The 16,116-nt window shown below is 43.1% G+C and overlaps 1 protein-coding gene across 1 annotated transcript; it reads right to left on the bottom strand.

Moving 5' to 3' along the window:
- Nucleotides 1-1,607: 1,607 nt before the first annotated feature.
- Nucleotides 1,608-15,247, bottom strand: STYX (serine/threonine/tyrosine interacting protein). The gene is made up of 11 exons (XM_056493641.1): nt 14,945-15,247; nt 6,729-6,761; nt 5,833-5,886; nt 5,057-5,154; nt 4,711-4,771; nt 3,929-3,965; nt 3,439-3,478; nt 3,297-3,347; nt 2,843-2,915; nt 2,288-2,381; nt 1,608-2,127 (listed from the first exon to the last, which is right to left on the bottom strand). Exons 1-11 carry the CDS (start codon nt 14,999-15,001, stop codon nt 2,054-2,056), a joined length of 672 nt encoding a protein of 223 aa, XP_056349616.1. The 5' UTR covers nt 15,002-15,247; the 3' UTR covers nt 1,608-2,053.
- Between the last annotated feature and the right edge of the window lie 869 nt (nt 15,248-16,116).

A 16,116-nucleotide genomic window follows, 5' to 3' on the forward strand; every position in this document is an offset into this window, starting at 1 on the left:
TGTTGGAAGTGACCTCAAGGCCCATCTCATTCCACCCCTTGCCATGGACAGGGCAACTTCCACTATCCCAATTTGCTGCAAGTCTTGTCCAGCCTTGCCTGGAACACTTTTTTTTTTTTTTTTTTTTTTTTTTTTTTTTTTATTGTCAGAACCAGCCCTAATAGCTGCTCCAGAGTTTGTTACCTCCTCCCTGTGCTTTAATTTTTGGCCAAGACCTTTCCCACCCTGAGGAAGAACTCTCCAGCTCCTTCACTCTGTTCCCCTAAGCTGGAAAAGGCAATTTCAGCACCTCAGTGAAGAGCTGTGGATTCCCAAAGATTTGGGTGTTGCAGTTTTGTGTTTGAACCTGGGAAATAAAAAATAATAATTCACCCTCCCCTTCTCTTTCCAGTTCACAGTGAGGGACTCTGCTACCAATTCCTGCCTTTAGTTCAACCCCCAAAACCAAATATTGAAACACCTCCTGGCAGTGAAACTACAGCAGACAGACACAGGAAGCTTTAAATAGAGAGCTTAGTAATAGATCTGAGGAAAATTAAATCTCAGAATCCCTTAGGATCTGACAGGCAGACAGACCAGAATGACTGTAAAAGGCACCAGGAGGGGGTAATGCCAGGAAAAAGAACTGGATTGATGAAAAATCCTTAGTCATGGAGCTTGTGAGAAGCAAGGGAGTGTTCCCAGGAGCCCAGAGAGAACAGAGCCAGAGCCAGACGAGCCTGCAGAGATCAGTCAGTGCCTCCCTTCCATCTGTGTTTCATCCCTGCCCTTCCCCAGGGACCTGCAATAGAGGGGTTTGCTGCTTGCCAGCCAGTTCCAGCAGCAGCACGTGCCTGGCAGGGCACAGCCCCACTGCTGCCCTGGGGGAGCCATTCCCAACAGCCCCAGAGCATTCCTGCATGGAGGGCTCAGTGCAGAGCAGAACAAACCCTCTGCAGCTGCAAACCACACGGGAGATAAATCACTTCCTTTTTTCTGGCTGCAAAGTTCCCAACTAAAGCATCACACCATTTACTGCAGATTTTTTTTTTTCCCCTGAAGGAATTCTGCTGCTCCATCAGTGCTGTAGGTGGCAGAGGGTACCAGCAGGAACAGGAACGTGCTGCTGAATGCTGGATGCTCTGATCCCCAAACCCTGAACCCATTTTTTCCCTGTTAAAACACAAGCTCACACATCCCAGACACACAAGGTTTTCTAACAGCATAACTCAGTCAGCACAGTGCTCCCAAATCATTCCAGCTCTGGCTATTAGGCAACCAGAATTGGGAAATAAAGCAGATGCAGAATCAGGGCTGTGCTTGCACAACCTTGTGCTGCTGAGACAGTTACAAACCACCCTGACAATCCCCAGTCTGAAAACCTTAAAGCCCCAAGAAGTGTTTCCTTAGCTGAGTAAGGTTTTACAAGAGCTGAGGTGAATCCTTTAAGTCTTGATTCAGTTATAGACAGTGCCCTGGGCCTCAGCTTTCAAACACAAATCCAATTTTTACCTCTAATGATGTCATTACTCTTTGAAAACCAGTTTGAGGATGTTCCAGACAGTTCAACTTGAATTAACCTCTATGTTTATGTTCCATTTCTACCATAACACATACTGAGAACAAGGTGAATTTTAGCAAACTTTTTCTTTACTAAAGTCTCTTGTTATAAATTACACAAATAACTTTATAAACAAATCCCCCCCGCTTGCATTTTGTTTAAAGTAATAACTTTATATCATACAAATAAAGAAATTTCAAGTATGAAAAGTGCATTATTGCAATAATACCTCTTTGCAAGTCCAAAAATCTTGGTTTAGATTAAAACTGTAAAGTGTAAAAAAGGAGTAAAACAATCAGTGCCATCTATTCATTCAAGAAGTCCAACATCTTAAAAATGATGCTTAGTGTGTTGCAGAGGCAGATTTACATCTGAAAGCAACATGTAATTGAAAAGAAGCTATGTGTGTTCATTGTTTTGCATTAATTCTTTTGCTTTTTTGTTTTTTTCCCCTAGTTTTCTTCACCTTTCTTGGCAGGAATTCTCTCTACAACCAGTGCTTGTCCTCAGCCATCACCCATTCTGTGCTGCTGCCACCTGCATGGTGCCAAGATCTTCATCCTCCTCGTGCATCCTCTTCAAACTCCCTGCAGGAGGCAAGAGGCAACTTCAGACCAGGATATTTAAACACTTTACACTGAAGTTTAAACTCAGCTTGCACACAAAAAGCCCTTCCCAAGAGTTTGGGATTCTGCTGCTAAAGGTTTGTTTAAAAATCACCTCCCACCCCCAGCAGCAGCTTCTCACCTGTGCTGCCAGGTGGGACTGAGAGGGATCTCTCCAGCTGCAGAGGTGACATCATCTGGATGGTTAATTTTGCTAGATAGATGGCTTCATATTCCTGCAAAGGTCCAAAAACATTGATTGGAATTACTCTGGCATAAAGCTTTGTAAAGCTAATTCAGAGTATCTCATATTCAGGCACAGATTTGGAAGGAGGAGAATTCTGTGTTACTTTGATATGAATGACAAAAACCATCAGGAAGTCAGAGAAGTTCAAGGGTGACTAAAGAAATGGCTTTAAAAACAAACAACATTTCCTTTGCAGCTCCTTCAGCATCAACCAAGACATTTCAGAGCCTCTTAATCACTGCACAAACCAGGATTGTTATTTCTCCTCCATTCCTGGATTTGCTTTGTCCAAAGCTTAACTCTAAGGAACTGAGGTGCCCACTCATCTTCCTCCCAAGCTTTACTCCAGCTCCTGACATTTCTTTGAAGCATTTTTGTGTAAATGTCTGTTTGGCAGGAAGATGATTCATTAAATGACTTTTCAGTTATGATCAGGAATTAAAAAGTCACCTGAAGTTGATGGACAAATCCAGCATTAGGATTAATACAGAATCTTCTTTCTTGGACATAAGTAAATGCATCCCTTAAAAAGAGGAGAAAACACTTCAGTGAAAAATATATAAAAGTCTCTGTGTCAGTTTGGGTCTTCACTATCAGTTTTTCAGAACTGCAGAACCTCTAAACTCTCCCCACAGGAACAGCCCCTGTGGCATCTCCCAAGGTTTTATCCACAAATGGAAGTGGTGCCCTGATTCCCTGAGCAGCAGGAGCCTGATTCTTAAAAAAAACAACAAAAAAAAAAGGTATAAACAGAACTGCAGTGAAGTAAAATGGAATAATCAGCCCCTGGTAAAGTCTTAGGTAAGGCACTGAGAGACTGAGTGAAAACACAACAGCTTCTGTTCCATCCAAAATCATTATTCACTCACAGCACCTGAATTAAAAACTGAACAGCTCTTCTTACCTGTACTTCACCCCAAATGTTTCCATTATATATGCAATAACTAAGGCAGCACTGGGAAAAAAACCAAAAAAAAAAAACAAAAATTAGTAAAATGAATTTCAATTGTTTAAAAATATGAATATCAGGATGGATCATTTCCTACCTTCTAGAAATCCCTGCGTTCCCATGGACAAGAACTTTTCCTGAGATGGGAAAAAAACAAAATTAAACATATTTGTATAAAATGAATAAAATTCTTTAAAATGTGGTTTTGTTATGGAGAACCAGGCAGCATCAAGACACATCACCCTGAATTTCTAACTACACTCTGTCCTCTGGGATACAGGAACTGGGATTCCTGCTCCTGGGAGGATTCTGAGTGCCAGAGTGGCCACAATGCAGATTTCAGGTCCTGCATTAGAGGGGACAGGAAAACTTCATGCACAGAACTCAGCTGTGTTTCAAGTGAAAAAAACCCCCAAAACCCAGAGGTTGGTTTTCCAGATAGAGGCAAAAGGAAAAACACTTTGCTCTGATTTGTCTAACAGTTCAAACCAAGCATAATAAATCCCCAAATTTAAGAAAATACACACCCCTAAATTAAAGCTTTAACAACACCTTAATAAATAAGGGAAAAGTTAGTATCATTTTACCTCCACTTTGTAAACTTCCATCAATAAATTCTTTAGTCTGAAAAGAAAATACAAGACTCTTCTTAATAAACTTTCAGATTATTTCAAGTGCAAGTAGCAGCAACACCTAAATTTGGTACAGTTTTTATATATCTTTATTTACAGTGACAATAATGCACCTTTATGCAGACTTAAACCTCACTTCAACTGGACATTGTATTTCTTTTGTACTTAAACTATCCCTAAAATTGTCAGTGCAAAACCAGTGAAGGCACTGTTGGGTTTTTTGGGGGAAGAAGGAAAAAAATCCTTTTGTTCAGTTGCAAACTGAACTAAAGTAAAACATAGAAACCCACAGCTCAAAACCAGGGGTTTGTTCCAATAATGGGCATTGTTTAATTTACAAGTTCCTTTTTAATTCCTCTGCAGCAAACATGTTTTAAGACACTGTAAAACTTTGTAAATATTTGGAATTTGATATAAGAAATGTAAATACTCTTGGGCTCAAAGAGAAGTTTCCTCAGGTCAAGGCCCCCAGAATTCCCCCATCTGGGGCCAGTCTTTTTTAATTTTTTTTTTTTTTTTTTTTTTTTTTTTTAATACCATAACAAGAAGCAGCTCTCACAACTCCACCTGTTTCCATGCTTGTAAAAAGGAGTTAATTACACTTATTAAAGTGTCAATAACAAAGTCAGGAGCTGGCAGCATTCCAGGTGCCTCAGGCTGAATATCCCAAATGTGAAAGTGGAATTTGTTAGTTCAGAAAACCCCTGGACAATTCCCTTCCCAATCCATCTACTCACCATAGGGAAAAATCGGATTATATTCTCCACTGGATTATCTGCAATATCCAAGACTAAATACCTGCAAGGAAAATTGACTTTCATTATTTATTTCATTATTTCATAATGGTGAGTACACAACTTTGTGAGGAATCTCCTCCACACTCCCTGAGAGAGATTTCCCTTCTCAGAAAGCTGAAAACACTTCCTACAAATTATGGATAATTCTAATTTGCAGACTTGTTCAGGATGAACATGGTTTGGATTTAAAGCCTTTCTGCACCTCAGCACATTTTTCAAATAATTCTGACAAAGTGAAAATATTTGGAAAGAACACACACACAAAGGAATCTTGATCATTTCTCACCTAAATAACTGCTGGAAGTTTGGTTTAATAAAATTTGCTTCAATGTTTTGCCGTATGCATATTACATGGGTTATTCCATGTTTCTGGAGTATAGGTAGCTGTGGAGAAAAAAAAAAGTATCTTTTTTTAAATTACAGATTTATCTATTATACAAGCTGTACTTAGATACAAAATAGGGTTATATCAAGGAAAATCTGAGCTGGTTTTCCAGAATTCAGAGTGTGCAAATGTTGTTTTTCCAAAAGGAAAAAATTACAAAAAAAGGAAGGTATTCAATGAACTTGTTTTTGTTTGTCTCTCCCCACTTTTCACTTTGCCTGAAATTTCAAGTCTCCACATGAGGGAAGAATTTGCAGCCAGCACTGGATTCTTGCTGGAATCAGATCATGAAAATAAGATCATTTAAACCATGAGGCAAACTGTGCCTGAGCAGTGCTTGACTCTACTGTAAATTTAATTTTTAATGTCCATGTCTGAGTTCCCAGTTCTGATTACTTTTGCAATACTTTAGCAAAGGAAATAGGAATTGGTAAAGTGTCTCAAATGGTTTCAATTCTCTAAGAAAAATTTTATTTAAGACTCAATTTTAATACAAACAGCTCAGACCATCCCATAAATGCACCACATATTCCTTCCACTCTGGCACTTTTCATGTTCCAGTTCAGAACTGCAACCAAATTTACACCTCTACAGATACACTTGAGCAGATCTCCACAGTAACAAATCAAATCACCACAGCAAAGCTTCCCTGTGAGAGAATATTCTGAAAATCATACCTTGCTTTTCATAGCTGAAGAATATGGGCCTAAAAATAACCCAGGTAAGATTTCCTAGAGGCAGGAGAAGAGCAGACATTTAATATCAACTCCAAATGATTTGAAAGAACACATTTCACTTACCTCAGAACATGGCCATGGACACAAATAATTTACATATTCCTGAAATGTGTAATCAGTGTCATTTATAGCAGGACAAGGAGAAAAAAAAATGGTTTGGCAGGATAAAAGAAACATGATCTTGGTGCTGGAATCTTGTTTTGGACCAGCAACAAAGTCCTTGATGTGGACTGAGCTCCAGTTTGATTCCTGCATCTCACCCAGCCCCAGATCAAGTGAAAGAACTCTTAACTTGGTTTAGAATTCTGTCTTGTAATTAATTCCAAATTGCTCTCATGAAAAGAGATATATGCACACAGAAATTCTTCAAGCTTTGGCCTAGCAGTGGGAAAATATCAGTTTTGAACCATTTATCTCCCTACCAATGGAGATGTGCAGGTGTGTGGCTCTTATCTTGAGCAAGGTTTGACTGACACCATGGTAGGAAAATTTTATTTGTCCACCCAGAACATTTTAAACTTTAAGGTAGAAAGAAAAGCTCTGATACATGTCTGTCCAAACTAGGACAATACACTTTTAGTGATTATCTAAAAACATTGAGAAATTATAAAAATGTAAAATTTGGGGGATTTCTGTTTTAGTATCTGCACAGCAGAGATGCAAACACACCTGTATTCCAAGCTGGCAAATCCTCACCTTAATTAACTAATTAATTCTGTTTCCCATGGTGCTGCCTGAAACTTTACAGGTAAAGACTGATTTTAACACCAGATCTTTTTTCTCCTCATTAAATGTTCCATGGGTTTTGCCTCAAACAGTAAATAAAAGTGTCCTACCTGCATCTCTCTCCTCATGGGATAGGTCCAATCCTTAAAAAAAAAAAAAAAAAAAAAAAATTATATATAACTTCCCAAATAATACAATAGAGAAAAAACATTCAGGCAGAGAAGTGTACATGCATTTTATACAAAATAATCACAAGTTCTGTAGCTCTCTGCTACTTTTCCATATGGATGCCAGCACCAAGCAAGTGCAAGGAATACTGTTTGGAGAGTTAATGTGAAGAAATCTCAAGTATTCTACAAAGAATCTTTAAGGCTGGAAAAGATCCTTATCAGCTGTACATCCACACCTCAGCTTTCTGCTGAGAAACTTCCCTCTGAAGTGAGGAGGGGAAAAAGAAAGGGAAAAAGCTTGAGAACATTCTGTACTGGCTGATGCATTCCTGCAGCCACTGAAAGAACAGAAGGCAACAAGTGGAGCAGGTACCTCCCTTAAAATCCACACTGCCTCACCTAATCCACTCTGACTGAATATTCAGGATTCAGCCTGAACAATTCCAGAAATGTGTGCTCTGCATGACCACAGCAGCCATTAATGATCTCCACTATTCCCATTCCTCAGGAAACTGGGAAGGCTCCTCACACAGCAAATAAAACACTCTGCCCATGGTCCTGTTGGGCATTTCCAGTCCTGGGGGTCTGGAAATCAGCATTTCCATGCTCTGCTCCATTCTGCAGCTCTGCCACAGCTGAACAGAAAACTGCTCAGGCAGAGACTATTCCTGTCTTTCCTTCCCTCCAACTCCCACTGGCCTCTATTAACAGGCTCTTACTCATTCCTTGACCCTCACACATGAAGGAGTTGGAGCTGAGATCCCAGTTACCATCTGGAGGTAAAAAAAAAAAAAAAAGGATAGACAAATATATCAAATAGACTGCATACACTTATTTACATAACTCTGTTGTTTGATTCACACACACACCAACAGCTAAGAAAAAACTTGCCCTATGTTCTGATGTCCTCAAAAGTATGAGGAAGTTAAACTCCAAATATTCCAGCTGGGATGGGAGCTCTGGATTACAGCAGGAAGGATCCTTTAAATTGCAGCACTGTTCACCTGAGCACCTACACTTGTCCCAGCAGCATTAATTTCACATTAAAGCTCCTTTTACCAGCACAATAAAAATCCTGTGCTTCCCTCAGACACCCCCACAGTGCACAGGGAGGATTTTCCAGCTCTTGGTAGTGGAATTAAGAAGGATTTTAGTATCAGTAAAGTTATTCTGGAAAAGAAAGCAAACAAACATTAAGCCACTCCAGGCAATCCTTTGGATAGCACCTAAAGTGACAGCAAAACCAGGGAAATAAAATGCACTGAAAATGGGCTTTGCTGAAGACACAGGAGTAGCTACATTACTTCTGCATATTCCAGCTGGAATAACAAATTCCTGGAAGTAGAAAGGAGAAATGCTGTGAACAAAAAGATGATATTTACAGAACTGTATCCCTCAGAGGGTCCAGCACAGCCCTGGTGGATTACTCTGCACACAAAAGCATCATTCACCCCTCAAAAGGCCAGAAAAGCCCAGGTTTGCCCAAGTTTAAAACCAAGCCTAACAGCAATCAGCTCTGAAAAGCTTAAGCTGCACTCCAGGAATATAAAAACACTTTAGTGGGTTTACTACTCTGTTTGTAAAATTTAGAAATCTTAATCTGGAGCACAATGAAAACACTAATTCACTATTTTGGCTTAATAACACATTGCAAATATTTCTTTCCACTGCACCAGAGGCAGGAATTTTTTTAGCTCCAACAGCTGTAAACTGTGCAAAATAAATAGATAAGAATTGAGCAATGCAAGTCCAAAGGGAAGCAAATCCCAAAAGACAGCACAGATGTTCTGAACAAGAAAAAAATATCACTCCAGGCCCCAGACACAGGTCTTCAGTGCCCTCCAAGAAGCAAAAAAAATACAGTTTCCAATGGGATTTAGTTTGCAAAATAACTCTGAAAGACAGTGTTTAAGGAAAACATTTAATCTGAGACAAGTACACCAACTACTGAAAGAGTGATTTTGGTGACTGTTGACAGCCCTTCAAGGCTGTCAAAACCAACAATGCCAGATTATTCAAATGTTATGCAAAGTTATGTAAAAAACCCAATCTATTAATGGAGACTGAAGCCAAGCACAGGTTCCATTTTAAGGAATTCATCCATCAGCCAGGTTTTCCACAGTCTGGAGCACCCAGCAGACAAATAACAACTGAAAACTTCTCTTTTGATCAGATCAAATGCAAGAATTTTGCTAAGAAAACAAAGGGTGATGCCAGAGGTGGAGGGAAGAACAGCATTCCTTGCTGCCAGAGATTTGGGAGGCTCTCAGAGAAGACTCCAACATCAATATTTGCAAGACACCAAAGAGATGGAGGGCAAGAAGAACCCCCAGAACTCCAAAGTTTTAAAGATAAGCTCCTCTCCTCTGACAGATCTCCTCAAACATGCAGGAGAAAGAGAATAAAGCACATTCCAAAGCTCTCCCTTCCCCATCCACAGCCAATCTCCAGCTGAAATAAATGCAAGCTATGAATTAATGAATTAAGACTTGTCCACACTACAAAAAGCTTCTTGGTATCCAATATCCAAACTACATCACAAGCAGCTCTGCCAGCAGTTTGGGTTATTTTGTCCATATTTTGCCACAGCTATAGCTGTTCTTCCTTAGAATAGTTTAATGGCAAAAAGCGACTTTTTCAAAGAGTGACCTTGGCTAGGACTTAATCTAAAAAATGTATATTTTGATTTTTTTAAATTAGTTTACCAGCCCTGACATTGAGCCTGTACCAAAGCAGAGTGTGGTTTTTAAACACAACAGCCAAGCTGCAGATGCCTCTCCAGAAGGAATGCAGTGAAATGGATGCACGTGACACAGCTTAACTGGTCCCTCACTGACAGCTGAAGTCTGCAGACCCATCTGATTTTCACACACAAAAGGTACAGCCCCAGTCTTTGTCTAAGCTCAGCTCTGGCTGAAAAGCAAGCCCAGTTAGGATGGTTCAGCTCCTGCAAACCACAGGCTGGCCCAGGTGAAGGGAGAAGCTCCCAGAGATGCTGCAAAAACCCCCAGGAAAAGAAATCAAATCAGTAGTTAGAGGAGATGACATCAGGAAGTCTCTTCTAGATTTTCACTGCTGCTTTTCAGCTGCTCAGCACCACCCATCCTCCTGCTTCTCAGACCATCCCTCAAACCCTCTGGAAAAGCTGCACACAGCTCCCAGTAAAACCTTCCTCACCACTCCAGGTGTCCAACCCTTTCCCAACTCCCAGACAGCTGTTTTCTTGGTGATTTATAGCATCACTTCCCTCTCCACACACATTTCTCTTCCCAGCAGGACTCCTGCATGATGGATTGTGCTCCTCAAAACTCCGGGGCTGTCAGCATCCTTTGCCTGGAACACTCCAAACCTGCTACAAGGTTCTCCCACAAGTTGGAGCAGCAGAAACTGTTACCCAGCGCCAGCCAGGGGCTCTGACCTGCTCCAGCTCCTGCCTTTAACCACCGCACAGGAAATTCAAATGGCAGCGCCCAGAGCACTCAGAGGGCAGGATTACATCAGCTGCCAGCAGCACCAGCATCCCCCCGGCTGGGACTGGGGCTGGCTCCTGATCCCACAACAATGACCTCCACACAAAGGCTGCAATTCCCAGGCAGCTCGAAGTGTCATTCACACGGTGAAATGAGATCACACCTTGGGCTGGAAAGCATTTTACACATTTTACCCAACAAAGTGGAAGAGAGGGATGTTATCATCAAAAATCTAAATCTGTATTTGTATAATGGAACAACTTGTAATAGAAAAGCACTAGCAGAGCACACTCACTTGCCATGTTTTAATAAGAAAGCAGACAAACTAAACGAGGCACTGAAAGAACATTCAAGGAAAATATTTGAGTATCACCAAAACCTGTCACGTCTATCACCGTGAAAGGTGGTAGTTAAGAGCCTCAAAATGAGCTACAAACAGGAATGAAGTGAAAGGTTGTGTCTTCAGTTTCAGTCATGCTTTGTGCTCTTGGACAGTTAGATTAAAAATATGGGGTTATTATATAAATAGAATTATTTCAGTTGGAAGGGAAGTACAACAGTCATTTAGTGCAACTACCAGTGCAGGCTCAAATATGTATTTTTTTCCTCAGGTAGAAATCCTGGTGCAAGTCTATAAAATACACAAAATTAAACGAAAGCCTTTAATTCCCTGAAGGTGTGAGCATGGCACTACCATGAACAGAACTCAAGGAATGTTTGTACAGAGCTGCTATCCCAAAAGTGGCTGAGGGCAGGAGACAGAGAGAGGTGACACTGCCACCCTTGTCCCATCCCATGGAAAAGATGCAGGAATGAAAGCAGTTTTACAGGGAATTTGTGTGTTTGTCAAGAGCACTCAGACAATGGGAAGGCACCACCAGAGACATTTTTGCTATCGAAAATACAAAGGAATACAAAAGCAGGAAGGTGGAGAAGAGGAATAATGGCAGGTGGGAATGACAGAGCATACAGAGGAAGGAAGGAATGAAGGACAACAGGGATAAAAAGGTTATTTTAGCAAAGAGAAACACAAAGGCAGAACTAATAGAAACTATTTCTAAATAGAAATGGAAAGTAGAAACAAAACAGTTCCTATTTGTCCCATTCCTTAACACTGGTCCTAAAGACACCTCATTAAATACCGCCAGCACACAGGAACAGCAGCACTGAAAAACTTTCATCATATAATTTGTTTTTTCCCCAGTAAAATTGGAAATAAAGGAGTGCAGGCAGAATCCTTCAGCTTACAGGCAGCACAAAGCCAAGTGCCTGGAGAGCCATCCTCACACAGATTATCAGAATTGTTTATAATGGTGCAGGAATTGCCTTTTTCATGCCCCTCCTTTTTTTAATTCATGAGTTTGGGCTGTACTGAGACAATCCTCATTTACCTAAAAAACCCCAAACATGCCTCAATTCCCAAATTCTACAAACTGCTCCTGTGTGGATCTCACCAGGCACAAATTAATCAGGACTGAGAGACTGCTCAACTTCATCTGCCACAGAGCACTTTTCTGATTTATGCAAAGCAGTCTGATAGTATCCCACAGAGTTGTGATCAAAATCTGTCACCTGATTTACATTTCCCAGCACAACACAGCATTTGTTCTCCATTTTTTTGGGCTCTATTATGTGGGCAGGTAAAATAATTCTAATGATACAGGCTTCCTACTTATTTTAAAGAGTCTGCAGAGGAGGGAAAAATCTGTGTTTTAAGGGGTTTATTTGTGTTGCCTATCAAAAGTCAGAGGAAAAAGAGTTTAATAGATTTGTTCCACCTTTAGATGGGCTGCATCACTTCATAATTAAAAAAGCATCAGAAATACATTAGCATTTCAGACTAAATATAGCTGTCAAAAATGTAAATTTCTTCTTTAGAAAAACCCCATGTGCTAAAAAGAACTCTGCTTTTATGCATAATAAAAAGGCAAATATGTCTGCTCAGTCAATAGGCTGCTAATTTAATTACAAAACCCATGGAGAGTCCTAAAAAAATTCTAAGTACATCATGAATACTTGGTTTGCTCATCCTGAGTGCCAGCAAATATGTTTTAACAAAGAAATAAACTGGTAATTGTTGCTGTGTTCTCATTATACATACCCTAATAATTTTTTTTTTTTTGTTTAAAATTTAATGGGAAAATAATTTATATTAAATTCCTTCAATTATTCCAGTCCTCACTGACCTTCTTTCCAGAAGTACTAAGATGTTTCAGAACTAATAAGCCAACATGTACTAATTGTTATTAATCTGACTATTTTCAATGGATTTTTAGCTGTATTTTTTTTCCTCCCAGTAACATAGAACTTCTCAAATTTAAGAAAGTTTGAGACCTGACCTTGGAAAATGTGCTGATTTTAGGAAAAAAAAAAAAAAGCTTAGAAATGGTTCCACATCACATATAATCACTATTACTCATAAAACTGAGATATTCACCATCACCAGACTGTAAAGAACACACAGTTCACAGACATTCCCAGTATAAACCAGAAAAGCTTTGCCAGAATGATGAGCTCCGGGTTTTCCAGCATTTCCCAAGCTCCCAAAAGCACCAACAGCCCAGAGGTTTAAAAATCCAGCAATCTCAAACACCACACTATGGATTAGGGACAGGACAAACAACATCCAGGCTGGAAAAGTGACCTATTTATCCAGAGCACATCCCTGCAGCCTCCAGTCAGTCCAGGCTGCTCTCTCTCCATGGGCCAGAAAGGAATGGGATGCTGTGCAGCCAAGCTGTGATTTGGCTTCATTTTTAATTATTGTTATTATTATTGAAGCTGTGACATGGAGAAGGGAGCTGGGGGTGGCACTTGGATTGAGTTAAAGAAGTGCCAAAGCTGCACTTTTGAGCAGCAGGAAGTCAGCCAGGGATTCCCCAAGTTCTCCCTCCTCCCCTTCCCAGTATCTTGAAAACAGATCTGCCAAGCCAGCACTAAACCATCCACCACCAACTTCCTGAAATATTAGGGATTACTCCTCATTAAAGAGCCTCCTAACTGCAATGCATGAGAGGATCTTCTGCTTTCCAGGAAAATCTACATTTTGTGGGCAGAATGATTTTAGTTTCCTCAGTTTGCTTTCCCAAAGCACTGTCTTAAGAACTGGGCTTAAATTTCTTTCACTTTGCTTTTAACAGGTTACCTCCACAAGAACACTTTCCTGTTTCCTCCACAGACTCCAACTATTTATTATCTTGTATTCAGAGCTTGGAATTTCTTTATGATGTTGCATTTCGATTGAGTCAGACACAAATGTAGCATATTGAAAAGAAATTATTACAGTTTTTAGAATCAGTTCTTGAAAATCCACTCTATGTGAACTTCTAACACACTACACATTATATTATTTACAGATAGCCCACAAAAGCAAAAAATAAAAGCTACTCTGAAAGACACTATTAAAATCTCAGTTTTCATCAGTTAAGAGTTGTTAGACTGGCAGTGAGCTCTGGTTTCATTTTTATTTTAACCCCACATTCCTCTTTAGCCATTTTAGATGAAAAGCCACCCAAGCTAATTTAGTTAACCATCCTCAGACAAAACTGTGGGTAACACCACTAGTTTCTCCAGAAAGAAAAGATATTTTAAAACAAACAAATTATAACGCTCAGAGGGTGGTAGATGATTTGTGTTGAGATACAAAGTAATTACAACTTTGTGAGAACAACTAAATTACTTGTAACACCTCCAGAGCTCTGGAGTGATGCGAGTATTAACTCCTGACAACAAAAACAGAACAAAAAGAGTCACTCCCATATTTCAGGTAATTTAACACCATAACAGCATTGAGCAACGCTGTTCAAACAGAAATAAATGCTGATGTTTGGAAATACATGACAATCTACAGACGTCTGAAGGGCTCAGACACTCTCGGCTTCCCTCACGCAGGCTGTGACATTTCGCATTAAATATCTGAGGCCACCAAAGGGGGAGGGGGGGGAAACAGTCGGGGATGTTTGTGCCACACAAAAACCAGATCAGCAGCGGCCAGGGTCAGCGGCGGGGAGTTCAGCCAAGTTCAGAAATCAGACACCGCGCTGGCCCGGCCTGTGCCGCCGGCTGAGCGCACAGTGCCACCTGTCCTCGGCCGCACACGAGCCCTGCCTCTGGAACACGGTGGAAATTCCTCCCCGATGGACTCAGCAGAGCTCGGAAGGGACACGCAGGTACTGTGCTGCCGGCCGGGGCTGCTCCCACAGGGACACCACAGGGCGGTGATAGACCGGCTGAGACACACGGAGCGCAGCAAAGAGGGCACAGAAAAGCGTGGGGGCCGCTGAGGGTGGGCAAAAGGCAAAGGAGATGAAGCGAGGGCGCTCCGTTCCCTGCACGTGAGGGTGGCGAGATTGCCCAGAGAAGCTGTGCTGCCCCATCCCTGCAAGTGCCCAAGGCCGGGCTGGACAGGGCTCCGAGCAGCCTGGGATAGTGGGAGACTTGAGGCCGCAGGCAGCGGAGAGGGAGATGCCGAAGGGCCGGGGGGCTGCGAGGGGATGGAGGAAGCGCCCGGCAGCGACCAGGGGAGGAAGGATGCGGTCGGAGGTCGCAGGGCCGGACACGGACCCGCGGCCTGCGATGGATCCCGGCGGGAATGCCGCGGGAGGCGCCGCAGGGCGAGCAGGGCTGTGAGGGGAAGCCCGGCGGGGCCGCGCGTGTGCGGGGGCCGGGACCGGAGCTGCCGCTCACCTCAGAGTCCTCTTTGGCCTGCGGCAGCGCGGGGAAGGCCGGCTTGGCGAGCTCCATGGCCGGGCGCTGTCCGGGCGGGGCAGGACCCGGGGCAGGGCGGCTATTTGGGCAGCGGGGCCGCGGGCTCCGGCTCGGGAGCGGCAGGAGATGGAGGCGGCGGAGGAGGAGGCGGCGGCGGCGCGCTCAGCCGCTCGCGCCCGGCCGCCATGCTGCTGCTGCTGCTGCCGCCTCTTCTTCCCTCCTCCTCCTCCTCTTCCCACCTCTTCCTCCGCCCCCTCCTCTTCCTCCTCCTCCTCCCAGCCTCCCGCCCGCCCCCGGGTCCCGCTCCCCCGGCCCCCGCCCCGCTCCGCCCTCAGCGCTGTGCCCTCCCCTCACGGCCGGCTGCGGCCGCGGTTCGGTTAATGCGGCCGCTCGCAGCTCGCAGTGCGGAGCTGCTGCAGCCCGAAGTTTCGGGTAACGGTGAGCAGGGCCTGCTCGGAGCCCTCACGCCACGGCGCGGCCATTAACGCTCCCTATCGCCGTCCCTTGACATTCCCGAGGGCTCCTTCTCCTCACACGGCCGCTTCCATCTTGGCTCTGCCGCCCATGGGAATGCGCTGCTGCCTCCCCTTGGAGCTGAAAACGCCCAGCGGGTCATGTCTGCACTGCCCAGGGAGGTGCGGGAGTCCGCTCGGTGCTCTGGGCGGGGAATCAGTCACAGGTTGGACTCGATGATCCCAGAGGTCTTTTCCAGCCTAAATGACTCTGGGATCTGCAGTCGGCTCCTCTTTGTGTGAGTGATGCCCTCAAACACTTCAGTGTTGGGGCAAGAACCTGTTTTTCTGCTTTTTGAGAAGTCCGGGAGAGCTGGAGAGGGCCTGAGGACAAGGGATGGGGGGACAGGACACAGGGAATGGCTTCACTGAATGGGATAGTGGGAATAACTGGAATTCCTGGCTTTAAAGATGGTGAGGCCCTGGAATAGAATTCCCAGAGAAGCTGTGGCTGCCCCTAGATCCCTGGAAGTGTCCAAGGCCAAGCTGGATTTTGGGGTTTGGAACAGCCTGGGACAGTGGAAGGTGTCCCTGCCATGGCAGGAGGTTGGAATGGGATGGTCCTTAAGCTCCCTTCCAACCCAAACTATTTTAGATTCTATGAGGTTCCACTTTAAGCTGCAGTTTTTCATTCCTCTG

The sequence above is a fragment of the Oenanthe melanoleuca genome, chromosome 5 (assembly GCF_029582105.1).
Source record: "Oenanthe melanoleuca isolate GR-GAL-2019-014 chromosome 5, OMel1.0, whole genome shotgun sequence".
Taxonomy (NCBI): Eukaryota; Metazoa; Chordata; class Aves; order Passeriformes; family Muscicapidae; genus Oenanthe; species Oenanthe melanoleuca.